The 26,109-nt window shown below is 56.8% G+C and overlaps 2 protein-coding genes across 5 annotated transcripts in view; one reads left to right on the plus strand and one right to left on the minus strand.

Annotated features, from left to right (window-relative positions):
• RRP7A (ribosomal RNA processing 7 homolog A) lies at positions 1-8,887 on the plus strand. Of its 3 annotated transcripts, XM_021091431.1 has the most exons (8): positions 1-132; positions 2,708-2,850; positions 4,796-4,921; positions 5,576-5,693; positions 5,959-6,056; positions 6,388-6,586; positions 7,420-7,538; positions 7,755-8,887. In XM_021091431.1, exons 1-7 carry the CDS (start codon positions 60-62, stop codon positions 7,503-7,505), a joined length of 843 nt encoding a protein of 280 aa, XP_020947090.1. In that variant the 5' UTR covers positions 1-59; the 3' UTR covers positions 7,506-7,538; positions 7,755-8,887. The 3 variants fall into 3 exon arrangements, with proteins under 3 accessions (XP_020947090.1, XP_020947089.1, XP_020947091.1); XM_021091430.1 differs by having other exon boundaries at positions 7,420-8,887; XM_021091432.1 differs by having other exon boundaries at positions 57-132; positions 2,595-2,850; positions 7,420-8,887.
• Positions 7,829-26,109, minus strand: part of SERHL2 (serine hydrolase like 2) — a 23,489-nt gene continuing 5,208 nt past the window's right edge. Inside the window, exons 1-12 of one of the 2 annotated variants that reach the window (XM_021091433.1) lie at positions 21,853-21,958; positions 20,786-20,935; positions 20,562-20,675; positions 20,154-20,195; positions 19,699-19,718; positions 19,200-19,274; positions 18,311-18,420; positions 17,853-17,932; positions 14,356-14,390; positions 10,746-10,828; positions 9,031-9,127; positions 7,829-8,224 (exon numbers count right to left, since the gene is read on the minus strand). In XM_021091433.1, coding sequence (XP_020947092.1) covers positions 8,108-8,224; positions 9,031-9,127; positions 10,746-10,828; positions 14,356-14,390; positions 17,853-17,932; positions 18,311-18,420; positions 19,200-19,274; positions 19,699-19,718; positions 20,154-20,195; positions 20,562-20,675; positions 20,786-20,935; positions 21,853-21,856 — 927 coding nt within the window. In that variant the 5' untranslated portion in view covers positions 21,857-21,958 and the 3' untranslated portion in view covers positions 7,829-8,107. Of the gene's footprint in view, positions 8,225-9,030; positions 9,128-10,745; positions 10,829-14,355; positions 14,391-17,852; positions 17,933-18,310; positions 18,421-19,199; positions 19,275-19,698; positions 19,719-20,153; positions 20,196-20,561; positions 20,676-20,785; positions 20,936-21,852; positions 21,959-26,109 lie in introns of those variants that run through there. The other variant, XM_021091434.1, reaches the window with a different exon arrangement.

Here is a 26,109-nt window from a genome sequence, read left to right on the forward strand (position 1 = left end):
GGTCCCTCCCACCGCCGAACTACAACTCCCAGGGGCCTCCGCGGCTTCCGGTCGACAAGATGGTGGCCCGCAGGAGGAAGCGTGCAGCGCGGGACCCTGAGAAGGGGCTTCTGAGCCCGCCCGGCTACTCAGGTGAGGGGCTGCGGGACGCGGGGCCAGGGGATGGCTAGGCTTCGCCGGGAAGAGGCCTGGGGTCGGCAGTGGCTCGCGGCCCCCAGGAGCAGCCGCACGTAAAGGCCCGAAAGGTCGTGAGGCCGCGGCCCCACAAGACCCACGCGGCGCTCTGTTCTCGGCTGGCTCCACTCGCCCGAGATCAGTCTGGTGTGGTTAACGCTTCCCTTAAGTGAATCTACCTCTGTCCACACTCTCACAGGGCGAACCTGTGTCTGTCTACACTCTGCTCCTGAGGTGCGCGACTTCCACTTACCTGCACCTCTTTGCAGTTCCTAGTCCCCTTCGGCTCTCACCTGGGCCAGTATGTGTTTCTGTCCTTGTGCCTGCCTTCTCTTTTTCACCCGGGAACCAGAATGTTCTTTTTTTTTTTTTTTTTTCTTTGCATTTCTTGGCTGCTCCGAGCATATGGAGGTTCCAGGCTAGGGTCGAATCGGAGCTGTAGCTGCCAGCCTACGCCAGAGCCACAGCAACGCAGGATCCGAGCTGCGTCTGCAACCTACACCACAGCTCACGGCAACGGTTAAACCCACTGAGCAAGGGCAGGGACTGAACCCGCAACCTCATGGTTCCTAGTCGGATTCGTTAACCACTGTGCCACGACGGGAACTCCAGAATGTTCTTTTTAAAGTCAGATTTTTTTTTCCCTTCTGGGCCGAGCATGCAGCATGTGGAAGTTCCTAGGCCAGGGATCGAACCCGCGCCCCCGCGCCGCGGCAGTGACACACGGATCCTTAACCCGCTGTGCCACAAGGGAATTCCCTTAAAGTAAGATTTAAATCAGATCTACATCAGAGCTTGCCTCGCAAACTATGCCCCCCATGCTCACTGAACTCCCTCCAGTGGCTAAAGTTAGTACCTAAAACAAAATCCACACCTCACATCATTGACCTGTGTGGCTGGCCCCCTCATATTCTGGCACCTGCTAACCTACAGCTCTTTCTGCCTTCTTTTTTTTTTTTTTTTTTTTTTTTTTTTTGTCTTTTGTCTTTTTTGTTGTTGCTATTTCTTGGCCACTCCACGGCATATGGAGTTCCAGGCTAGGGTCCAATCGGAGCTGTAGCCACCGCCTACACCAGAGCCACAGCAACCGGATCCGAGCCGCATCTGCAACCTACACACAGCTCACGCAACGCCGGATCGTTAACCCACTCAGCAAGGGCAGGGACCGAACCCGCCACCTCATGGCTCCTAGTCGGATTCGTTAACCACTGCGCCACGATGGGAACTCCTCTTTCTGCCCTTCTGAGGCAACAAGCTCTTTACATCCTCAGGGTTTTTGTACTTACTGTGCCTTCTTCAGAGCTCCTCACCTCTGCCCTGTTACAGGGCTTTGTGTCATTCTGGTCTAAGCTTTAATATTTGCTTGCTGGAAGAGGCGATCCTGATGGCAGGTCCAAGGGCCTCTGCTGTCCATCACCGCCCCCCACCCCAACTACTTCACTCTATGTGTTTGTTTCTCTCTTGATAAAATCTTGTTACACACTTACTTGCTCTCTTCTCACTTTAGCATGTGAGCTTTCTGAGTGCAGGGGTTGTAACTATCCTCATTGTGCTTTGAAGAAGGTGGGGAGACGAACAGAACAGCCTTTAACTTATGAGGATTAAAATTTGTGGGAAAGCCGGTGATTATCCAAATAACCACAGAACAATGGAGTATTATACAGCAGGCAAGATGAGCACACAGCTGAATCATCCATTAGGATGACTTTTGTTTGTTTGCCTTCTTTTGGCTCTTTAGGGCTGCACCTGTGGCATATGGAGGTTCCTAGGCTAGGGGTCAAATCTGAGCTGTAGTCGCCGGTCTACACCACTGCCATGGCAACACAGGATCCTTAACCCACTGAGCGAGGCCAGGGATCCAACCCTCGTCCTTATAGATGCTAGTCGGATTTGTTAACCACTGAGCCACGACTGGAACTCCAAGGATGACTGTTGGCAAATCAAATGTGGAATAAAGATGCTGAGAGATTATATATCACTGAAAAATGCTTTATTAAAATTAAAAGACTTTAAAGAAAAGCCACAGACACACAAATAGAGACTTAGAGACCATGAGAGAAGAAGGCACAGAGCAGGTGTATCTAACCTGGCGTGTAAGGCTGTCACTGAGGAAGAGACCTGAAAACCTGAAGAATGGGCAGAGGGACGAGGCTTGATGTTTCAGGTAAAGAGAGCAGCACGTGTGAGGCCCTGGCTTCCGGGGGAACAGAGGAGGCCTGAGGGCCCAGCATGTGGTGTGGTGGGAGGAGGATGGTGTGAGAAGAGGCTGCAGAGGTGGCCAGGGTCACACAGGGCCTGTGGCCCCGGTTAAGGATTTTGGTGTTTACCCCAAGAGCAGCAGAATTTGAACTTGTCTCATTTCTCTCTCCCACCAGCTTGGGAGCCCCTCCTGGGCTGATTTTCTGTTCGTTCACTCTCAGTCTGCAGAGCCCTTGCCCAGGGGAAGGGTTCAGTGAAGGACGGATGGACGGACAGACACACGGGCCTAGGAAGGGACAGCCTGAACCTGACAGCACCCCCATTTTCCTTCCAGCCATTCCGATCAAGTTCTCTGAAAAGCAGCAGGCCTCTCATCACCTCTATGTGAGAGAGCACAGAGTTCGGGGAGGCACCAAGTCTTCCTGGCCTCAGAAGCGGACCCTTTTTGTCCTCAATGTGCCCCCATACTGCACAGAGGTAAGCCCGTCTCTGAGAGGGAACCTGAGGCGTGGGTGGGGGCTCCAGGCAGGGCGGGGCTCCCACGGGCCCCCTACCAAGTCCTCAGTGGTGAGACGGAAGCAGCTAACTGGAGCTTCGGAGATGGTGTCTAGAAGGCTCTCTTGTGACCAGAAGCTGGCTTTTTAAAAACATGTTTTTAGGAGTTCCCTTGAGGTTTAGCAGGTTAAGGATCTGGTGGTGTCACTGTAGCGGCTTGGGTTCCATCCCTGGCCCAGGAACTTCTGCATGCCAACAGGCACAGCCCCCAAAGAGATACTTTTTTAAAAATACATGAGTTCCCGTCTCTCATGGAAATGAATCTGACTTAGTAACCATGAGGACGCAGTTTCGATCTGTGGCCTTGCTCAGCGGGTTAAGGATCCAGCGTTGTCTTGAGCTGTGGTGTAGGCCGGCAGCTACAGCTCTGATTTGATCTCTAGCCTGGGACCCTCCGTGGGTGTAGCCCTAAAAAAAGGAGAAAAAAAAAATATATATATATATACACACACACACACATAATTTTAAGGAGCCCAGAGCTTTTTATATGTTACCCAGAATTGTTTGAATTAACATGTTTTTTCCCCTGATTAGATACCATCTATTGCTTAAAACGGTTGACAGACACATAACTGTTTCTGTCTTGCATGATTCCATACTAAGAGACACTTGGTCCCAAACATTTTTTCTTGAGTATTGTGAAAGTCCTGTTTACCTGCTTGTGTGCCACATAATAGTTGTCTTTAAAAAAAGAAAAATTGGGCATTCCTGTGTGGCTCAGAGGGTTACAAGCCCTACTAGTATCCATGAGGATGCAGGTTTGATCCTTGGCCCCATTCAGTGGGTTGAGTATCTGGTGTTGCCGTGAGCTGTGGTGCAGGTGGCAGACGCAGATGCAGCTCAGATCTGGCATGGCTGTGGTGTAGGCCGGCAGCTGCAGCTCTAATTCAGCCCCTAGCCTGGGAACTTCAAGATGCTATGGGTGTTGGAGTTCCCATCGTGGTGCAGTGGTTAACGAATCCGACTAGGAACCATGAGGTTGCGGGTTCGGTCCCTGCCCTTGCTCAGTGGGTTAACGATCTGGCGTTGCCGCGATCTGTGGTGTAGGTTGCAGACGCGGCTCGGATCCCACGTTGCTGCGGCTCTGGCGTAGGCCGGTGGCTACAGCTCCGATTCAACCCCTAGCCTGGGAACCTCCATATGCCGCAGGAGCGGCCAAAGAAATAGCAAAAAGACAAAAAAACAAACAAACAAAAAAAAAAACAAAAAAAAAAACAAGATGCTACGGGTGTGACCCTAAAAAGCAAAAAGAATACATGTCCATGGTTTAAAAAAAGGAAAGAAGAAAATAAAATTACCTATGAGTCTACTATCCATACATTTCTATTAGTTTTTTTCACAAAAGTTGTTTAGTGTTTCACTAATTTACATAAACGAAACCAATGGAATTGCTGGATTTTAGATGAAATCTTTTTTTTCAAAAAAGAAGTATTAATTTCTAAAAGATCCTTCTACAGTTAAAGAGAGGAAAAAAAAAAGAGGAGAGTGTGTCTTTTTTGTATTGTTGTTTTTTTGCCACGCCTGCAGCATGTGGACGCTTCTCCAGCCAGGGATCAAACTTGTGCCCCAGGAGCGATCCAGTGACAGTGTGGGATCCTTAACCTGCTGTGCCACAGGGAACTCCAAGAGGGTGTCTTTTTCGCTTTTGGCTGCCTTGTGGCATCTGGAGTTCTTCGGCTGTAGGCGGCCAGGATTGTGACTTCTGTGCTGAGGGGGTGTGGCTTGCCCAGGCCTTCTGTGCACGCCCCCACCTTGGACTCTGAGACTTCAGGGGCCCCAGTCCCCTGGCAGTGCTGTCCTGGGTGGAGGGAGGCTCCAGAAATGCCCTGTAGCCCCCCTCACCCTGTGCGCCTCCCCGGCCCGGCAGGAGTGCCTGTCCCGCCTCCTGTCCCCCTGCGGCGCCATCCAGTCTGTGCAGTTACAGGAGAAGCCGGACCTCGCCGAGAGCCCACAGGAGCCAAAGTCAAAGTTTTTTGACCCCAAGCCGGTGCCCGTAAGTCTTCAGCACTGGGGTCTGTTTGAATGAGGGCACGGGGTGGGGGCTTGGGCAGGGTCCCTGGTGTGTGAGGGGAGGGCCGTGGCGGGGTGGCCGTGGGCCCTGCAAGCTCCCCTGCGCCCAGGCCGCCCCCGGCCTGTGTGGTCGAGGAGGGCTGGCAGGGAAGCGGCCTCCTCTCCTTCCCCTGCGGCATCCCGTCCTTCCACGGTCCTGGGTGGAGGCTCAGCCTCGGCCGCCTGCTGCCCGAGGGGCTTCGCCAAGCTCCCCGCTGCTTCCCCCACCCCCACTGGAGTCGATTCTCAGGCCCAGTGGCACCGGTCTCCTCTCCCTTGTTCCCTGAGCCCCCGCCTCCCGTCTAGCGGAGTGAACCAGCGTGCGCCCCACCTGCCGGCCTCTCCTGGCCCCGGCAGAGGCGGCCCTTCGCCCAGTCCCTCCCGCGCCCGGAAGAGAGGCTCCCGGTGAAACGTGGGATCGGGTCCCTTTAAGCAGCAGTTGGGTAACTGGGAGTGTGGCCGCCCAGCCCCGGATCAGGACTGCCCGCGCAGCCCCCCCGGCCCAGCGCATGGGATGGGCTTCTGAGCCCTTGGGCCGGGCCTGGGAGGCTGGGAGGGCGGGCAGCCTCCTGGCACTGACGCCCCTCCCTCCCCACAGGGGTTCCGGGTGGCCTACGTGGCCTTCCAGAAGCCAGGTGGGCTGGCAGCTGCCTTGGCCCTGAAGGGCCCTTTGCTGGTCTCAACAGAGAGTCACCCCGTGAAGAGTGGCGTTCACAGTCAGTACTGCGGCGGCGCCTCCTTCCTGGGCGCGGGCTGGGGAGGGAGCGTGTGGGGCGGCAGCTGCCAGGGGACCGCTGGCCCTGAGAGCAGTGAGTGGGAGGCCCGAGCTCGCGCCGCCCGCGGTGCGCGGAGGCGAGGGCCCAGCTTGCCACCCCCAGAATCTTCCTCACCACCAGAATGCTGGTCTCCATCCTTCGGCCTGTGTGCCAAGATGCTGCCCGGCCGGCCGGGTCCCCCTGCCCTCACGCCCTTCTCCCTCAGAGTGGATCCGAGACTACACGGACTCGGTGCCGGACCCCGAGGCCCTGCGGGTGGACGTGGACACGTTCATGGAGACGTACGACAAGAAGATGGCTGAGGTGGGGCTTCTGCACGGCCGACTGAGCGTCGCCTGTGGGGCCGTGGGGACCGAGAGGCCCTAGATATGCTGGGGTGGCTCCAGGGGGCGGGGTGTTGGCAGCCTGTCCTGTCACCGTGTGGAACCCAGGCTCCTTCTCTGCGTCCTGGGCCTCCTGGCTGGGCAGCGTCTAGTCTCCGGATGGTCTGGGGTGAGCGGGGTCGAGGGTGCAGGAGGAGGCAGGGTTGGCATGTCTGCCCCCCAAACTCGCAGGTGGTTCCGGGTGTGGAGGCGGGAGGGGGTGCCGAGAGGTGCCCCTGGGGCTGCCCGTCACTGGGCCACGTTCCTTGCAGGAGGAGGCTAAGGCCAAGGAGGAGGAAGGGGTCCCCGACGAGGAGGGCTGGGTGAAGGTGACGCGCCGTGGCCGGCGGCCGGTGCTCCCGCGGACAGAGGCGGCCAGCCTGCGGGTGCTGGAGAGGGAGAAGCAGAAGCGCGCCCGCAAGGAGCTGCTCAACTTCTACGCCTGGCAGCACCGCGAGACCAAGATGGAGCGTAAGGCTGCGCCCCGAGCCCTGTCCTTCGGGCCCTGCCCTGGTGCCCAGGCCACGGAGGCCTTGTGGATGCTGCTGCGGGCGGGTGGGGTATCCCTGGGCACAGACTTCCCAGTAGGCTCTGGGCTCAGCGATGATACCGAGCTCGCTGCCCAGGCCGCCTGGTCTCCTGCTTGTGGGAGAGGGTCCTGGCCTTGGCACTGGGGACAGGCCCTGAGCCCCAGCCCGGCTGCGCTGTTCTCCGCCTCCCTGCTCCTCCCCGCCCCCTGCCCGTCCTGCTTCCACCCCTTCACTCTGCTCTCGTCCTCTCTGGATTCACCGGACAGCGGGCCTCTGTCGGCCTTCCCTCTCGTGGGCTCAAGGCCCCACATACCCCTCTGACCCGGTCAGGGGACAGAGCTGTCCCCCGAATTCTGTGGCGCTCTGTGGATGTGTTTACTTCTTACCAACATCCTTCCTGGACCAGGAGCTGCAGTGGGAAAGGCTAGAGAGGCAGCTGGGGGGCGTCTCAGCACCCCCAGAACCGTCTTCACCTGGGGGTGCGTGTTGCGGGTGGGGATAAGGAGCAAGTGCCCTTGTGCTTTCCGGGTGCCTTCTTGACCTGGAGAATTTTCTCCCTGGAGCCTCAGGCCCGCTGTCCTCTCCGCCTCAGCCTCCTGTCTCTGACTGGGCTGCAGTCAGCTCCATTTCCCTTCAGCGTCCACACCGTTCCACACAGCGGAGGCGGGGGGAGGCTGTGCTGAGTGCCCCATGGGGAGTGGGGGCAGTGGGGTGCAGCTCCTGCAGGGCCTGCTGTCTCAGCCCTGGCCCGTGTCTTTTCCTCTCCTGCCCCAGATCTAGCGCAGCTGCGCAAGAAGTTTGAGGAGGACAAGCAGAGGATCGAGCTGATGCGGGCCCAGCGCAAATTCCGGCCCTACTGAGCCGCACCCGCCCGCGGCCCACGGCCGGCGGAGGTGAATGGGTGGTGCCCACAGGACCTGAGGGCCTGGAATGCGCCAAGGGGCCGTGGTGTCCAACAGCCCTAGCCATCCAAGGCCACAGTGGGTGGGGCCGAGGACAAGTCCCCCCAACCCCGCCCTGGGCTCCTGTGCTTTGGCAGTCCTGGGGCCCGGAGGTGGCGCCTTCCCTCCCCTGGGCTCGTCCCCAGCCTGCCTCTGGGCTCTCCTCAGGGCTGTGTCTGCTCTGTCGCCCCCTCCCCCCGTCGAGAAGCCCCTGCTGGCAGTGGAACAGCCTTGGAAGCAGCGAGGATAAGGGAACATTGTATTTTTCATCCAGTTGGGCACCAAGAAAAGGCTACAAAAGTTGGTGGGTCTGACCCCCCCCACCCACTCACTGAACAGATAATGCCCCCGATCCAGACACTGTCTTGAGGTCAGATGTTAAGGTCAGAATCTTGTCCTGTTCCCTTTACCCCACCCCCGCCCCCTCAACTGCTGCAGGATCCTCCGCTGACCACGCCTGGCCTGGGCTTGCCAGCTGGGAGTCCGGTGCCAAGCGGCAGGTCTTCAGCCGCAGGCCATGGCTACAGCTGGGCGGGGATCGCCTTGCTCTGTAAAAAGGAGCTGATGACACCGGCCACGTGCTGGGGCTGGTTCAGATGCACGTAGTGATTGCCTGGGACTTCCACGTACTGGAACCGCTGGGGGAGAGAGGGATGTGCCGTGAGGCGACCTGGAGGCAGGCTCCTCGGGCCCGGGGAGCCCTGGCAGCGACAGACCCACAGCTCTGCCAGCCCTGGTCATCACGGCACCCCCCCCCCCCCCGCAGGCTCTGGAAGGGGAGAGCCCAAAAAACCCTGTGGTTCTGGGACATTCTGAGCTGAGGCTGGAGAGCTAGGCAGGGGAGGGGCCAGCAGCCAGGGCTGCTGCTGGTCTGACTGTCATCTAAGGTCCACTTGGAAAGAGAATGGGCAGCCTCTCAGACCTGCCCAGGAGAGAGACCAATGTGACAAAACAGGAGGTGCTTGCCCAGGAGAGAGACCAATGTGACAAAACAGGAGGTGCTGCTACTGGCTGGCTGGCTACATGCAGGCTGCCCTTCTGTGAAGACACCAGGTGGTCTGAGCAGGCCCCAGGGGCAGGTGTTTGGGGTCAGCGAGGGTCATGAAGATCCAGGCGCTCCCAGGAAGCAGGCACGGGTCAAAGCCACAGCACACCCCCGCCCTCCACCTTGGTGGCCAGCACCCACGGATGGGACTGGTCACCTGTTCCCACTTGGGACCCTAGGAAACTGGAACTGCTGAGTTGGCCTTGGCCCCGGGGATATGTGAGGACAATAAAAGCGGGAGACCCAGCCAATGGAATGTCTGTTCTCAGTGCTGATGTACATGTGACTCCAGGGACCACCTGTTAGACCCGGGGCCAGGCCAGGGGTCCCAGTGCAAGAAAAGAGAAGGGGGAGGGAGGGCTCTGGACGGCCTGGCCGCCCCAACCCCCGCACACCCACCTCTTGGAGAATAGATCTCAGTGTGCTGGTCACGAACTGCATGGGCTCCTTGTCAGCGTCGTTCTCCCTCCTCACGTTATAAAATCCTTGCGCTGCTCTGGAAAACAAGACAGCTCCTCTGGAACCACCTCTGCTTGCCCGCCCCAGCCCTGAGCTCCAGGCACTAACAGACCAGCCTGGGTCTCCCTGCGACTGTCCCGCAGCTCAGTCCCACTGAGCCCAGATTTACTTGAGGGTTGAATCCTTTGGCCCCCGCTGGCTCAATGGGCTCAGCTCACCAAGGCCTGCGCGGGTGAAGCATTTCAGGTTTATCTTGGGGGACCTGCCCACAGTCACTGATGCTGAATGGTGACCTGCTCTTGGGTATGTGCTTGCTTTTTCTTTTTAACAGCTTTACTGAGATAATCTTACCCATTTAAAAGGTCCAATTCTTTGTGTTTTGTTTTTTCTTTTTTTTGGTCATGGTATGCAGTGGCTTGATGAGGAATCTCAGTTTGCAGCTCAGGGATTGAAACCAGGCCACAGCAGTGAAAACAATCCTAACCACTAGACCACCAGGGAACTCCCAGTTCATGGGTTTTAGTGTATTCAGAGTTGTGCAACCATCGCCAGTCAATTTTAGAACATGTTTTATCACCTAAAAAAAAACAAACCCAAACCGGTATCTTCCCGCACAGCTCCCGTTTTCGCAGAAGCACTGCTGAGTTCTCTCAGTCCCCATCTGGATTTGCGTGTGAACGTGATCACACACGGTGGGCTTTCGTGCTTTGTCTCCAGTCCTGCCCACGCTGTGGAAGTTCTGCGCCACGGCTGTTGTCTAAGCCGCTCCAGTGACAACGCCGCTGTACCACAAGGGCACTGGCTTCTTTCGATCAGCGTGATGTTTTCAGAGTTCACCCCCGTTGCAGTGTGTACCTGTGCCTCACTCCAGCTTATTGCTGGAAACCAGCCCGTCGTGTGGCTGGAGCATGTTCAGCTCTCGTCTGCCTGTGATGGACCTTTGGGCCGCCTCCAGCACTCCTCACTCGCTTACGAAGGATGCTGCTGTGAGCCACTGCTGTGGTGTGGACAGATGCTGGAATCACACCTAGGCGTGGACCTGCTGGATCCACTAATGGCTTGAGAAACTGCCAGACTCTTCCGAAGTGGCCGTGCCACTTCATGATCCCACGGCGGCGTGTGAAGCCTCTGGTTCCTCCACATCCTTGCCAACACCTGTTGTCTCACTCTGGGAGTCTAGCTGTGCTAGAGGGCATGCAGTGTGTCTCACGGTGGTTTAGTCTGCCCCTCAACCCTTGTGCTTGGCACCGGAGACACAGCTGGGTCCCTGGACATCACAGTTCCTGCCACATCAGAGAATGTTGTGCTGTGGGACCCAAAGGCTTTTCTGCCCGGGACTGGAGGAGGGGAGACTGGCAGATGGAGGAGCGGTGTAGGCCTAGGAGGGTGAGGGGTCCAGGGTGGCTGGGGAGGTGGCAAGGAAGGGCCAGGCCACGGTGACTGCCAGTCTGCCTTACTGGGCATGGCCTGCATGGACCCCTGTGGAGGGTGCGGTTAGACCTTGTCTGCCCCCTGCTGCCCTGTCCTTCCATCGCTTTGCCTGCCTGCCTGCCTTATACCAGCTGCCGGGGGGCCTCCCAAGAAAGCTGGCAGCGTGGCCTCCCGCGGGAGGTTCCTGGCTTTCACCTTCACGCCGGCACTTGGTTCAGACTTACTTGATGAGCAGGACGCGGGCCTGCAGCTGCTTGATGGCGTGTACAAACAGCTCCCTGCTGATGAACTCGAAGCTCTGCTCCGGCTGCAGAGACAAAACCACAGCGAACTCTCACCACAGGGCAGCGGGCACGGCTGTGGGTGCGACGCCCACCTCTCCTGGGGGCAGTGGCGGCCCCTTCGGCCATCTAAGCCAGGACCAAGCCCAGGGCCCAACCACACCATCACCTCAGCAGAGGGCTCTTTGTCCCCCCCTAAAATTAGTTCTCCCTCTTCCTGGTCACAGGGATGCCCAGCCAGAGGACATCCCAGAATCCGCTCAGCCAGGTGTGGTCATGCAAAAAAAACGCAGAGGCTGGAGTTCCCGTCGTGGCGCAGTGGTTAACGAATCCGACTAGGAAACATGAGGTTGCGGGTTTGGTCCCTGGCCTCGCTCAGTGGGTTAAGGATCCGGCATTGCCATGAGCTGTGGTGTAGGTTGCAGACGTGGCTCGGGTCCTGTGTTGCTGCGGCTCTGGTGTAGGCCGGTGGCTACAGCTCTGATTTGACCCCTAGCCTGGGAGCCTCCGGGGGAGCGGCTCTAGAAAAGGCAAAAAGACAAAAAAAAAAAAAAAAAAAAAAAAGATTTCAGGGCTGAGGTCTGGCCCCTTCCCACCTCCCTTCCCGGTCCGTTGGCTGCCCTGCAAGCGCTGCCCAGCCAGCCTGGGCTCTGGCCTCTGCAAATGGAGCCCACCTGTCTCCACCAACCATTTACATGAGCAAGGAATTTGCTTAAGCCACAGGGCAGGGTACACTGCTGTCTCCATGGCCCCTGCTGGCCTGACCCTGTCTTATGACCATTTAAGAGGGCTCCATCTGTGCTCTCCACATGGTAGCCATCACCACATGTGGCTATTAAGTGCCTGAAACAGGGCTAGTCCAGCCTCAGATGGGCTCTAGGTATAAACTGCACACTGGATTTTGAAGACTTAGTAAGAAAAAATATCAAATAGCCCAGTGATTTTTTATGTTGATGACATACTGAAATGGTAACATCTTGGATATGCTGAATTAGTGTGTGTGTGTATATATTTACACACTAATAATATATACCCACCCCCCACGGCCTATGGAATTCCCGGCCACAGATCAGATCCAAGCCACAGATGAGACCTAAGCAGGAGCTGCGGCAACACCGGATCCTTCACCCGCTGTGCTGGGCCAGGAACCTACGTCCTAGCACTCCTGAGACACCGCTGACCCCAGTGTCACAGCGGGAACTCCAGAATGTTACTAAAGTTGTTTCCTCTCACTCTTCTCATGGCCACGAGAAGATGTGACCTTAACACGCGCTCGCATCACACTTCTACTGGACGGGCGGCTCCAGTCTGAGAACCTTCTGAGGGCAGGGGCTCTCAGCACACGGCGCAACAGCAGAGGGGCTGTGTGTCCCGAGCGGCTAACTCAAGAAGCTCCACAGGGACTGACTGGGTCACCTGATGCCCAGTCCCTACCCCATGGCGGTGAACCCACAGATCCTGTGCAGACACACGCACACAGCTGTCTGGTCACAGCCACGACAAAACCCAGTGTCCTTGCTCTGCCCTGACCGTCCCGGCCATTCCCCGCTCCTCAGGCTACAATGACCTCGGGACCACGTCCAGGAACAGAGGTCCCCTGTCATCCAAGGCCCCACAAATGAAAATTTCCTGAGGACCCAGACAGGCCACACGTTCGTCTTCCCCCAGAGGATTCAAGCAGCTAAGTAACAGTGTCACCATCAGCAGCCAACAGGAGGTGGCGCCAGGACCCAGCTCAGGCACAGACTGTCCCCTCCCCGCCAAGCCTCTCAGTGTGGCTTTAATACGCTTCTGTGCCAGGACGGGGGCCTCTCTGGCTGGACGGCTCGGTCAGGCCCACGGCTTAATTATGTGCCGGTCCCTGAGGCCCAGACGGGGATGCTACCTCCGCTCCTGTCGCCGGATGTGAAAATCCAACACAGGGTTTGTGCCGCATTGTCCTCAAAGGCGACAACAGGAGGGTGTTTCCCCGAGAGGGCCTTTGAGCACAGCCTGCCTTTTCGCTCTCTCACTACTGTCTTTTGATGAACAGAAATTCTCCGTGTTAGTAAGCCCTACTTATCAATACTTCCATTGATTCGTGGGGTGTGTGCTGTTCTACTTACAACCTCTTTGTGTAGCGGAAGGTCATGAAGCCATTCCCTGGCTGTTCCTCTGGGGAAGAGAGGAAAGTGGCTCCCTACCTCCCCAAACGTGAGAACAAATCCCAGCTGGACCCAAACCAAACTCAAACATCCCCATCTGCTTGGCTGATGCCCTGGTTCAAGCCTCACGTCCGAGCCAGGGCCCGGGCGACAGCTCAGAGCGCCCCCTGGCTGCCACCTCAAATGGCAGCATTCTACCCTTTTAAGTAATCAAAATAAGAGCACTTGAAGTGACAGGTCCCTTGACACATGTGACCCTGGCTAGTCCTAACAGCAACCCTACCAAGGCAGGCACAGGAGCTGGCACCTCCTAGCTGCTCATCAACTGGCTGAGGGAGTGAATAGACGAATAAGTGAACACACTTCCTGCATGCAAGACAACCGAAGTTCAGAGAGGCTAAGTGCCTTGCCCAAGGTCACACAGCCTGTATGTGGCAGAGGCAACTGGGTTGCCACAATGCTCCTGTCATAGACCTCCAGACCGGCTACTGGTTTTTAAGGCCTTTTATTGTTTTTTGTTTTTGTTTTGCTTTTTATGGCCACACCCGAGTCACATAGAAGCTCCCAGACTAGGGGTCGAATTAGAGCCACACCAGATCCGAGCCAAGTCTGCGACCTACACCGCAGCTCACGCCAACGCCGGATCCTTAAGCCACATCCTCATGGACATTATGTTGGGTTCATAACCTTCTGAGCCACAATGGGATCTCCTAACATGTGTGTATCTAAGAGAACTGAAAGCAGAAGTTTGAACCGACAATCTGTACACTGGCGTTCCCAGCAGCGCCATTCACAGTAACCCACCCAGTGTCTGCCAACGGACGGGGACATCCGTTATTATTCAGCCATTAAAGGAAGGAAGTTCTGATACAGGGCGACACGGATGAACCTGGGAAGGCAGCCAGACACCAAATGCCACACCCTGTATGACTCCACCCATGTGAGGTCCCTGGGAGTCAACTGGTCATCAGGGGCTGGGGGAGGGGAATGCGGAGCCGGTGTTCAGTGGGTAAGGAGGTGTAACTGGGGGTGATGAAAAATGCGGGGGCGGTGATGGTTGCACAACATCACGGCTGTATTGATTTCTATTATACATATAATTATATCATTATTATTTTATGGCATAGGAAGTTCCCAGGCCAGGGACTGAATCTGAGCCACAGCTGCAGCAACTCCGGATCCTTTAAACCACTGTGCTGGGCCGGGGATCAAACCCACACCTCTGCAGCAACCCAAGCTGCTGCAGTCCAGTCCTTAACCCACTGCTCCACAGCGGGAACTCCTCGTGAATGTATTCAATGCCACTGAGTGGTCCCCTCATGAATGGTTTAGATATGACGCATATCATGCCATGTACATTTTACCACAATAAAAGAAGAGGCTGGCCGTCGGGAGGACACAGTACTCACCCAAGAGATCCTCCGGTCTCTGTTCATCACCAGGCCTGGAAGGAAGCACACAGATGCGGCCTCAGCACCGCCTGTCAGGGTCGGGGACTCAGCTGCCCGGGGGACCCAGGGGACTCGCTTCCTCAGCCAAGACTGGTGGGGTTCACCCCCAACGTTCTCTTGCGTTCAGCTGGAGCAGAGCTTGCCCAGGGCTACCTGGCCATGGACCAGGGCTGCTCACGCGGGAACCTCCCCCGGCCACCCCAGCAGCAGCACAGACCACGCGAACTGACCTCGACTTGGCATCAGTCTCACTGCTGAGAACCTTACTAAGATGTTCGTGTGGGTGTTTAAGCACCAGGAGGTGCCCGGTAGTTTTATTTATTTGTCTTTTTAGGACCGCACCCGCGGCATATGGAGGTTCCCAGGCGAGGGGTCAAATCAGAGCTGTAGCTGCCAGCCTCCACCACAGCCACAGCCACACAGGATCCGAGCCGCGTCTGCAACCTACACCACAGCTCACGGCAACACCAGATCCTTAACCTAGTGAGCAAGGCCAGGGATCGAACCCGCAACCTCATGGTTCCTAGTCAGATTCGTTTCTGCTGCACCATGACAGAACTCCAGAAAATAGTTTCAAATGCAGGAGATATTATCAAAACCCTAGGCTCCTCCGTGTCCTGCCACACTCAATGGAGACCATGAAATTACAATAAAACATATTTTTAGTCCTGGTCCTTGGCTCCTGGCCAGAGCTCCTAAAACCTGTGTCCTCAATGGTAAAAGTGCTAGAAGCATCTTTTTCCTAGCATTTGGTCTCTGACCCTGGTTCCCGGCACAGAGCTCCTAAATCCCTTGGAATTTCCTGGGTGAGACTGGTGGGCTCTCGGATGGCTTCAGGATGGGGGCTGGTCACCAGAAAGGGCAGGCCATGATTAGAAGCTTGGAACTTTCAGCCCCAGCCCTGGTCCTTCGAGAGGAGGGGCAGGGTGGGGCTAGAGGCTAAGTTAATAAGCAATCATGCCTATGTGATAAGGCCCCAGCAAAAAGCTCTGAGTGTGGAGTTTCTGGGAGGGTGAACACCACCCCCCTTCCACGGCTGGGACCTGCCAAGGTCAGACTCCAACACCCGCAGAGGCTGGGCAGAGGGTGTGCAATGCCTGCTCTCGCGGCAGCGGGGTCCCTGTCCAGTATTGTCCACAGGGAGGGAATACAGGATGTGCTGCCAGGTCTTTCCATTTTTCAAAAGAAACTGGAAATCTCCATTTTTACATAAAATCTATTCTCAATATGAGCAACCTGTTCAAAATCCCCTTCATGCCAAAGCTTGTGTTTAAACCGCACACGTCAAACAAATCATGCTTGGAGCCCCAGGCTGCCCAGCTTGTGATGGGGTCTGCGCAGCCCCAGGGGGGCGGCTGTGGGCGCAGACACTGACACAGGACGGTCCTTGGTCATTAAGCCCGCCCACAGCTGGACCCTCGCTCGTTCGCACGGACACCTCAAGCCCGTTTCCAGAGGCCCGGGCTGGGCTGGCAACACAGCCTAGAGGCAGAAAAGACAGCCGGGGCCTCTGCCTTGGCCCTGGCTCGCTGCCTCCTGTTTCTCCCACAAGCCCGATCAAGGTCACGCCTCAAGGCCTTTCCCGGGAGCTCATCTGCAGTGCTTGGGTCAGAAGCCACCTTTCCCATGAGGCCAAGGCAGATGCTTCAGTTTTTTCCTTTTTGGCACTGACGACGCTGAATCTTTACATGGCCAGGCCACTAGGGAACTCCCGGACCCATCGTGTAAAAGCTCAGCCCCACATCCCGACTCCCTTGCCCGCTGGATTTTCCCAGAGCGCCCTCAGCTAACCCTCTGTGAGGACGTGGGGAGGGGGCCACACGAGGAATGCCCAAGGCCACCAGAAACCAGGAGAGAGGCACAGCCCTGCCAACGCTCCCTCCCTGGGTCTCTGGCCTCTAAAACCGTAAGAGTGAACGGCTGCGTGTGAGCCACCCCGTCTGTGGGGTGCCGGGAAGGCAGCCCCGGGAAAGGCATGGATCTGGCGGGAGGGGGGTCGGGTTGGATGGAGTGGGTCCTGCTCCAGAATGCAGTGGGGGCTCTCAGGGGCTCTGGGCAGCCTGGAACACGCTCCCCTCCAAAAGCACGCTGCCTGGGAGCCACCTCGTCTTCTTTGAGGTTAATCCCGGGCCTCAAAGGGCCACGCTGCTGGGGGTGGGGCCTGGGGGGGCTGGTCCCGACACAGTGACCCAGCTGCCGGCCCACTGCCCCAGGACACCCTCCTCTTCTCCCCGACCCCGTGACAACTAGCTCAGTGTCTGTGCCATTGCTGTGACCCCAGCCTGGCCTAATCAGCTTCCCCAGCCTGGCCAGGCATGTGTCTTACTCCAGATTAGCCTACTTCTGCACCAAGGGCCCCCTGGGCCTGCCATCTGTGCCAGCACATGGGGAAGCTGGGCCCACTGCCTCTGCCCTCAGCCTCCCTTCTCCGAGATGGATTTGGGGAGGAGCAGGTAAAGAGACACTAACTGAGACAGTCCCCACTCAGGCCCCAAGCCCCCTGAGCTCATTCCACTTGACTTCATCGTGTGCTGGCAACCGCGGGGAAAGACACAGCAGATCTCTGGCTTCTTCTGAGCAACTGGAAATTCTGCACATGTAAGACCTGAGTTCCCGTTAAGCGCCAGGGGCCGCCCTGCAGGGCACGCCGTCTCGGTGCCACGGTCCCCACCACAGACCCCACCACTTCCTCGCGCCTCATTCCCAGCAGCTGAACTAATTCCACAGCCTGTTCCGCTCCCACAGTCACTGGGTTTCTCACGTCCGCCTCGTCTGGGGCTTTGTACACCCGAGAAGACCAGGTTTGACTTGCGCCCGATCTGAGCCAGCAGAGCCTCCTCTTTGCTCAGCTCCCAGGCCAGGCCAGGCTCTGCCAGCGAGGGCCCCTGCAGGCGGCACCCCCTGGAGCTGTGCCAGCCAAGCCCGGGGCCACCAGCAGAGGCAGGCTCACCACGGCCCCTGCAGCCTCCACGTGGCTGGGCACAGAGCAGACACACCGGCAAAGCAAGCATAGAGACACAGGCCTGATGCTGCCCAGAAGCCCCGGTGCCACCAACTCTACTTCATTCCGAGAAGCCTCTTCAACGGCACCTGCCCTGTGGGAGTCCTCAAAGCCTAGTCTCCGACGCTGGGCGCCCACACACGGGGCTGGCAGGGCAGGGCTGCTGTGCTCAGCATTTAGTCCCAGACCCCTGACGGAGCTCCCCGCAGGATGTGGCTTTCTGAGACGTGAAACAGACATGAGACCTGGCACAAGTCACCAGACCCTTTCGAGCCTGTTTCTCCTGCTCAAAACAAGCAGGGTGTAGGGCAGTGGGAGCGTGAAACAAGGGACTTTCTGCAAAGCCCTCAGGATCAGGCCTGATCCAGAGCAAGTGGCGATAAAGCTTCGCCACAACCACGCCTCGGCGAGGACAGTGCCCAAAAGCAACAGCCGGGGACAGCGCGGGGCTTACCTGCGGCCACCGGCGTGGTTCCTCTCTGCAGGAGGAGCGCCCCACACTCCTCTCCCACGTGACTGTTGTTCTTCAGCAGCCTGGGGGAGACAGAGGACGCAGGGTGCCCTGGGGCCGGGGAGGCCCAACGAGAGGAGAGAGGAGGGCAGGGAAAGGGAGGCCACCCCGCAAAGGACAACAGGCCAGTATCAACAGGGAGTTGGCATCAGTGGTGTGTGTGCGGCGGGGTGCGGTGAAGGGCACGGCCCCAGCGAGGGCAGCATGAAGGCAAATAAAGTCCCTGCTGTGCTGTCTGAGGGGCACCAGGCGGCCTGATGCCCATGTGAGCACGGACAGAAAACAGACTTGCTGTGGATTTGCGAGTAGGAGTCAGAAGCTTCCAAGGTGCCCCAGAGACGTCCTCCCTCAGTGTCCACGACGCCCCCGGGACCCCACGGGGCTCGGTCGCCAGCACCCACCCCTGCAGCATCTCCTGCGGGCTGACCACTTTCGACGGCTTGTTGGAGGCCTCCAGCTGCAGCGTGTGTTCTATGGCTCTCCGCTTGTAGCTCAGCATGCTCTCTACTTCCTGAGGATTCATGGGTTCTGCTGGGGGGGCCCGGGCTCCAGGCTGCACCCAGAGGGGCTCGGCCCCTCCCCAGCCCCACCCTCCACCCTCAGCAGCCCCTCAGCTGGGCCCCTCTTAGCCCAAGATGCATTCTGACCCCAGGAGGGGTGGCTCGGGGTCAGCCCCTGCTAGTTGCTAGTGATCCCGAGCAAATGCTCACAGCCAGCCCAGCCCTGCCCGTGGCCGGGGACAGCTGGAGGGACCCGGCTCAGTGATGGAGCAGAAAGGAAGGACAGCCCTGTCAACCGCCAGGTGCTTGGCAAAGAGGCACTAATACGGACCATAAGTCACAGACCATCCAGGCTGGCGAGTTCATCTGTTAACTAACACTCACTCCACGTGTTGGAGAAGAGAAGGCAGAGGGGGCTTCCAGTGTACCCAGGGCCAGCCCAGCTCATTCAGAGAAGAGCCTGGCCCTGTCTGCAACCCACTGCTTTGAGCACCAGTGCAGGTGGCCCCCCCCAAACTGTGTGCCCCTGGAGCTTCCTCTACCGGCTGCTCCTACCCACTCCCACCCCTGCCACTTCGTGATGGCCCTGGCATTCTGCAGACCCCAGGCCACACACGGGGTTTCTAAGAATGACACAGGTTCGCCCTGTCCTCTGCCCACTCCTATGGCATAAACAGCATAACCCTGTCTACCCTTTGCCACCTCCCTCCGCCTCGCTGGTCTCCACCAAGGGCACCCCCTGGGACCTGGTCTCTTCCAGTGACAGCATCCACGAAAGCCCTGTTCTTACATTAGTGTCCAGGACAAATGGTGAGGAGTCCAGCAAGATAAGTTTATCCACCATCTCGGGGAAGATACAGGAAAACTGTGATGTGACACAAGAAGGGAAGAATGAATAGAAGAGGAAAAAGGAGACGGGGCTCCATCTTCCCAAGACGGAGCAAGAGGCCAGCAAGAACCTCCCAGCCCGTCAGGGCGCCTTCCTCCCCGCTTCCTCCGGCAGTCTGCACCCAGCACTAAGCTCCAGACCCTGGGGGTGGCTGGACCCCAGGGTTCTCTGGGACACAGGGGTGGGCAACGCTGAAACAGTCAACTCCGTCAGGAATCCCCCACAACAGGGGTCATCACGGGGTCTACAAGGGAGACGGGCCTGAGCCACGAAAACACCACTCGAAACTCCCGATCGGTGGAGGCACTGCCCCATCCAGGTGCCTCCGCCTCCTCCTCCTGCTCTCCCCACCCGCCTGGAGGGATGGTCAGGGGTGGTCACTGCAAAGCCATCTACTTACCATTCCACCCACAGTGCCACCTGAGGGACAAAACAGTAGTCAGCTGATATTCCCCAGCTGTCAAAATCCTACTAAACTTCTCCCCAGGGGCTGACCCACCGCCGAGCTAGGGGCCTGGCTCCTGTCCCCCACGAGCGGGCAGGGCTCTGTAACCGCCATCAAATTTGAGGCTCCCTCTCTGAGACCCCGTGGCCCCTGCATCCGATCTGACCATTCAGAAGGCCAGGTCGCCCTCGCAGATGGGCAGACGGCCGTCTCTGAAGCCAGATGTACCTTTAGGGAGCTGCCTGAGACCAGAGGGCACAGTGGCCAAGTGCCAGTGCTCAGGGAACCCTCTCTTCTCTCCCTGCAGGACCCAGAAGGGCAGCGGGAAGGGCACCTGTGCTCCGAGTCCTCTCCCTTCCTCGCGGCCCCACAGCCCAAGACCAGCCAGGTCCGGGCCAAAGCGTACTCACCAAAACTGTGGCCCAGGAGGGAAAAACGGTTCCATTTCAGGGCTGAAAACACACGGAGCCAGGTCAGGATGGGCCCAGCCCTCCGCCCCTCGTCCTACAGTCCCTGTGCTCTGGAAATCCCTCCCCAGCATCTGGGATGCCCCACTCAGGACACCAGTTTAGGGGGACCCAGCTCCCCCGCAGGGGTGGAACCCACAGGAGGAAGCACACTCTTCTCGGCAGCTCTCTCCAGCCTTCCCAAAGGCGCCTGTGAATTCCTGGCAGAACTGAGGCCAGACCCCAAGCCATTCATTCTCAGGCAGGCATCGCTTCCTGGCCACCCCACCCCAAGGATGAGGGATCCATCCCAGAGCCCCTGCCCTCAACACACACACACACACACACACACACACACACGCTGCCTCTTACCTGCCACGACCCTTCGGACCTCAGTCACAAAGTTTTGGTGGTAATACGGGAAACCTGGGCTATAATGGGACGAGAGCCCATGACCCCCAAAATCCATGGCCACGTAGTGAAAGTCTGAGACAGAGGTAAGGGGCGGGGAAGGCGTCTAGGTCAGCCGTCTCCCCTCCTCATCCTCCCGAAATCCTGCCGCCTGGTCCTTGGCTCCCCTTCAGCCCCAGGCCCACCTTTCGGGAGAAGAGGGATGAGCCTGTCGAAGGAGTTAGCATTGTCCAGCCAGCCGTGAAGGCAGAGAACTGGGGAGCCCTGCTGGGGGCCCCAGATTTTGGCGGCAATGTGGCCCCAGGGCACAGCGAGCTTCAGCTCTGACATGAGACCTGAAATAAAAAATGACCATGAAGCCGGCACTTGCTGAGTCCCTCCTCTCTGCCCTGATGTGTCAGGGTAACGGCACTGCCCAGGGGGCTCAGACTCCTGCGCTGCCCCCAGGGATGATGGGGGGGGCAAATGTGGGTGTGGGGGATACCCAGAAGAGGGAACGATAAGCTGAGTTCACCGGGTGAGGAAAACCTCGGCAGGGCTTCATGGCAGAACTTTCTAGAATATAGTGGAGGATTGGCTGGCCTGGGCTCTGCCGCTTGCTGGCTGTGTGACCTTGAGCAAGTTACTAAAACCTCCGTTTTCTATAAAACTAGAGTAAACAGAGTAGTAACAATGGCCAACATTTCTAAGCCTTCACTGAGGGCCGCGTGGGCTGGCCCCATCTCCCCGCATCCTCACAGCAGGCTGGATCACTACCACCCTCCCTTCCCAGCCCAGCGGCCGGGGCATAGGGAGGTGCAGCCCATGCCCAAGGTCACACAGGGAGAACGGGTCAAGTTAGGATGAGCGGGGGCAGCACGACCCCAGGCCGCAGCCCCGACCGCCTGGCGCTGCGCTGTCTCCCGCCCGCGCTGCTCAGGGCCGCCTCCTCCAGCGCCCAGGACTGACCTTCTCAGCCCGCGGGCCCTCCCGACCGCGCCAGAGACTCCCTTCAGCTTGCTTCTCTAACTTGGGGGCTCTTGGAACCCCGAGAGGCCACGTGCGGCCGCTTCCCAGGACCCCCGCCCTCCCGCCGGTGGGGCCCTGTCCCCAGGCTGTCCACCCAGGACGGGGCTACAGCCAGGGGGGCGGCGTGACCCCCCCCTTCCCTTCCCCTCTGCAGGCCCAGGTAGGTGCGTGGGCGGGTGGACGCGCACGCCTGGCCTCCCCCAGCCCACTCAGTCTAAGGGGGCCCGGGACCGGGCATCTTCACCCATTGCTCGCGTTCCCGGGTCTCATGGCTGCCGCGCTCCGACTGGCTAAGACGCGCCCGGCGGAGGGAGGCCGGAGCTCCGGGCCCCGCCCCGCCTCTCCGCGCACGCGCCGCCCCCGCCGCGGGCGGCGGGATCCCAGCTGGTGTGGAACCTGGTCTTTGCCCTCCCCCCGCCTCCCTCCCAACCCCCGGCCCAGGGACTGGCGCCCAGCAGAGCAGCTGGAGAGCCCGGGGGTTATGGGCAAACGACCTCCAAATCTTGGACCCCAGAGCACCTCATGGGTCCTCACCGTTGGCGAAAGGTGCGGTGGCTCTTTTTTTTCCCTGTTTTCTTTTTGGGCTGCTCCATGGCACATGAACTTCTCTAGCCAGGGAGCTATTCGAGCTGCGGTTGCCACAGCTGCAGCAACAGCTGAATCCTTAACCCACTGTGCTGGGCGGAGGAGCAGATCCCGTTGGGCCACAGCAGTGACTCTGGGACGGCTCTTTGTTCAGTGGTTTAACGCCCCTCTGGAAGGCTGGGCTGCACCCACTGTGTGCGCACTGTGCCCTGGGGTCCTCAGCAGTGCCTGGCAGGAGCCAGACTTAGCGTCTGTTGCACAGGTGAATGAATGAATGTATTCTGTGAACTGTTTAACACTTGCCATCCGGCTCTACGTGGATTAAACCACCAGCTACTGCAGCTGTCAACCCGCAGCACGCGCCCTGAGCAGAGTGCAGGGTGAAAATCAAGAGGGAAGCATTCTGTGCTTTGGGAAAACTGGAAGAACAGTTCTTCAGACAGTCAGATGGTTTTCTTTTTTTTTTTCTTTTACCATTTCTTGGGCCGCTCCCGCAGCATATGGAGGTTCCCAGGCTAGGGGTCTAATCGGAGCTGTAGCCACCAGCCTACGCCAGAGCCACAGCAACGCGGGATCCAAGCAGCGGCTGCAACCTACACGGCAGCTCATCGCAACGCTGGATCCTTAACCCACAAGCAAGGCCTGGGATCGAACCTGCAACCTCATGGTTCCTAGTCGGATTCGTTTACCACTATGCCACGACGGGAACTCCACAGTCAGATGCTTTTAAGAGAAGGTTTTATGTGTCCAATTCTTGCATCTCTTCACATCTTAGAAAAAAACGCTAAAATCCTTCATGGTGTAGTCTGCTCCTTGCGACCTTCAGGAGACCAGCCACAAACTTTGGTACAATGTGTTGCTGGCTCACACCGTGCACCTCAGCTCGCCTTTATCCACATCCTGATACCCCCACTTTCCTCTTGGGGGCGGTATTTCAGAGCTAGCCCAGTCTGTAGTTAAGGATACTACAAAGGATGTCCCCGTCATCTGTGAATTGCAGTCTCTCCAAGGGCGCAAGCTGGTGAGTCCTGCAGGCTGTGACACATCAGGACACTGGCCCTGAGAGTGGAGGTGCATATAAAAGGAATGATTTCAGTGAACCCAGGCCTCTCTTGCTCCTGCTACCTGTGCTTTGTTGCAGAAACTCCTGTACATCCTAGCTCCCCCCTCACTGCCTCAGAGCGGTTTCTCTGAGATGATGTCTCCCAGCCTTACGTCCTAATTTTGCCCCAGTTAAAACTTAACTCTCAAGTTTTGCTGCTGGAATTTGGCCTCTGTCTGCCGGTGTCAAATTGAAACACAGAGTTCGGGGTAAAGGAGAAAAAAAATAGCTTTATCGCTTTGCCAGGCAAAGGAGGGTCACAGCAGGCTATGCCTTAAAGACTGCGCTCCCTCCCCGTGCAGAAGGATTGCGACAAGTTTTATAGTTAAAAGGAGAAAGGTTTCTGAATAAGAATCGGGGCTGGGCTGGAGGTGAATACACAGTCTTTTTTTTTTTTTTTTTGTCTTTTGAGGGCCAAACCCGAGGTTCCCAGGCTAGGGGTCGAATCGGAGCTACAGCTGCCAGCCTAGTCACAGCCACAGCATCCCGCATTGCTGTGGCTGTGGCATAGGTCGGTGGCTATAGCTCCGATTCGACCCCTAGCCTGGGTACCTCCACATGCTATGGGTACGGCCCTGGAAAAGACAAAAACAAAACAAAAAAACTTCTAAAGATGCTTTTATTTATTTATTTATTTTTTGTCTTTTGTCTTTGTTGTTGTTGTTGTTGCATTTCTTGGGCCGCTCCCGCGGCATATGGAGGTTCCCAGGCTAGGGGTTGAATCGGAGCTGTAGCCACCGGCCTACGCCAGAGCCACAGCAACGCGGGATCCGAGCCGCGTCTGCAACCTACACCACAGCTCACGGCAACGCCGGATCGTTAGCCCACTGAGCAAGGGCAGGGACCGAACCCGCAACCTCATGGTTCCTAGTCAGATTCGTTAACCACTGCGCCACGACGGGAACTCCTAAAGATGCTTTTAGCTGTGTTCCATGTAATCTGACATGAGATTTTTTCCTTCTTATTGAATTGTGCATATTGATTTTTTTTTTTTTTTTTTTGGCCATGCCTGTGTCATGTAGAAGTTTCCAGGCTAGGAATCAAATCCACACTACAGCAGTGACCCCAACCACTGCAGTGACAGTCTGGATACTTAACCTGCTATGCTACAAGGGAACTCCCATATTTAATTTTTTTTTTTTTTTTCTTTTTAGGGACACACCCTTGGCATATGGAGGTTCCAGGCTAAGGGTGTAGTGGCTGGCCTACGCCACAACTATAGCAACAAAGGATCCAAGCCGTGTCTGCAGCCTACACCACAGCTCAGGGCAATGCCAGATCCTTAACCCACTGGGTGAGGCCAGGGATCGAACCTTTGTCCTCATGGATTCATTTCCGCTCAGCCATGATGGGACCTCCCCATATTTAATTTTTTTTGATGAGACAACACACTCACATGGTTCAAAGAAACACACATAACGAGGCATATACAGGGAGGGATCTTGTTTTCACCCCACCCCTGGCCAACCCACTCCCACCCCTCACTTCAGGAAACTTCTATTAACTTCTGAGTGTTCTTCAGGTTATTATTATCATTATTTTTTAATGCAGGCAAATCTTCCTGCTTTTCTGGCACCAGAAGTAGCTTGTCGCGCTCACCGTTCTGTGCCTTCAAGGTATATCCTCGTGCTTCGTCCCAGTTCATTTAAACTCATTTTCTTATGCCTTATCCTTACACAGTCTTCTACTGTGGGAATAAGCCACGCTTTTATTTATCTGTCCCTTACAGAGGGAAAATCGTGCTCTTTCCCATTTTTTGTGTTACAATGCTACGTACCTAATCAGGGGCCACTGTAAGAAAAACTCCCAGAGGAGGGAGAGCTGGAGCAAAGGCTGGACACAATTATAAGGTTGCTAGATGTTTCCACATGGCCATTCTGTGCTCTGCCTGTGCCAGACCAGTCTGCCTCCTGGGCACTTGACAGAGGAGGCCAGTATCCAGCTTTTGAATCTGTCAGTCTGATAGATGAGAAATTGTATCTCAGGGCTTTTTTTTTTTTTTTTTCTTTTTAGGGCCACACCTGCAGCATATGGAGGTTCCCAGGCTAGGGGTCTAATCAGAGCTGCAGCCACCGGCCTATACCACAGCCACAGCAACGCAGTATCCAAGCTGCATCTGCGACCTACACCACAGCTCACGGCAACGCCGGATCCTTAACCCACTGAGCAAGGCCAGGGATCAAACTCACATCCTCGTGGATACCAGTCACTACTGAACCACGGCGGGGACTCCCATTTGTATTTTTGTGGCTTTTGTTTCTGGCCTTGCCTGCAGCATGTGCAAATTCCCAGGCTGGGGATCCACCCTCTGCCACAGCAGTGACAATGCTGGGATGCTTAACCCTCTGGGCCACCAGGGAACTCCCCCATTTGTGTTTTTTAAATGTCCCTTCTCCGTTTTTGCTATTTTTTCCCTGTCTTCTTAGAACTCTTATTATTAGATTAGTTCTTACTCTATGACATGAGTTGCATATTTTTTTCCAAATGCTTGTCTTTTGACTTTTGAATCTATGTATCGCCAGACAGAAGTTTTATTTTTTTAATTTTTATATTGTCAAATCAGTCTGTCTTTTCTTCTTTCACTTCCAGATTTGAGTCATCCCCAGAGAGGCTTTTGTCATTAAGTCTTGGGGCAGATGGTTATACAGCAATAGGTTACACATGAACAGCTAAGGCACTATGACAGGAGCTTAGGAATTTTTTTTTTTTTTTATGAATTAAGAATTCAAAGAATAAGGAACATAGGAGTTCCTGCTGTGGCGCAGGGGGACGAATCTGACTAGGACTGATGAGGTTGCAGGTTTGATCCCTGGC

This window comes from Sus scrofa, chromosome 5 (assembly GCF_000003025.6).
Source record: "Sus scrofa isolate TJ Tabasco breed Duroc chromosome 5, Sscrofa11.1, whole genome shotgun sequence".
Lineage (NCBI taxonomy): Eukaryota > Metazoa > Chordata > Mammalia > Artiodactyla > Suidae > Sus > Sus scrofa.

What these genes read in the sequence shown, in the direction of transcription:
- RRP7A (XM_021091430.1), top strand. Translation starts at nt 60, where the DNA reads ATGGTGGCCCGCAGGAGGAAGCGTGCAGCGCGGGACCCTGAGAAGGGG. An exon ending in TGCCCCCATACTGCACAGAG is followed by an intron (nt 2,851 to 4,795) that starts GTAAGCCCGTCT and finishes CCGGCCCGGCAG; the next exon opens with GAGTGCCTGTCCCGCCTCCT. An exon ending in CCGCGAGACCAAGATGGAGC is followed by an intron (nt 6,587 to 7,419) that starts GTAAGGCTGCGC and finishes CTCCTGCCCCAG; the next exon opens with ATCTAGCGCAGCTGCGCAAG.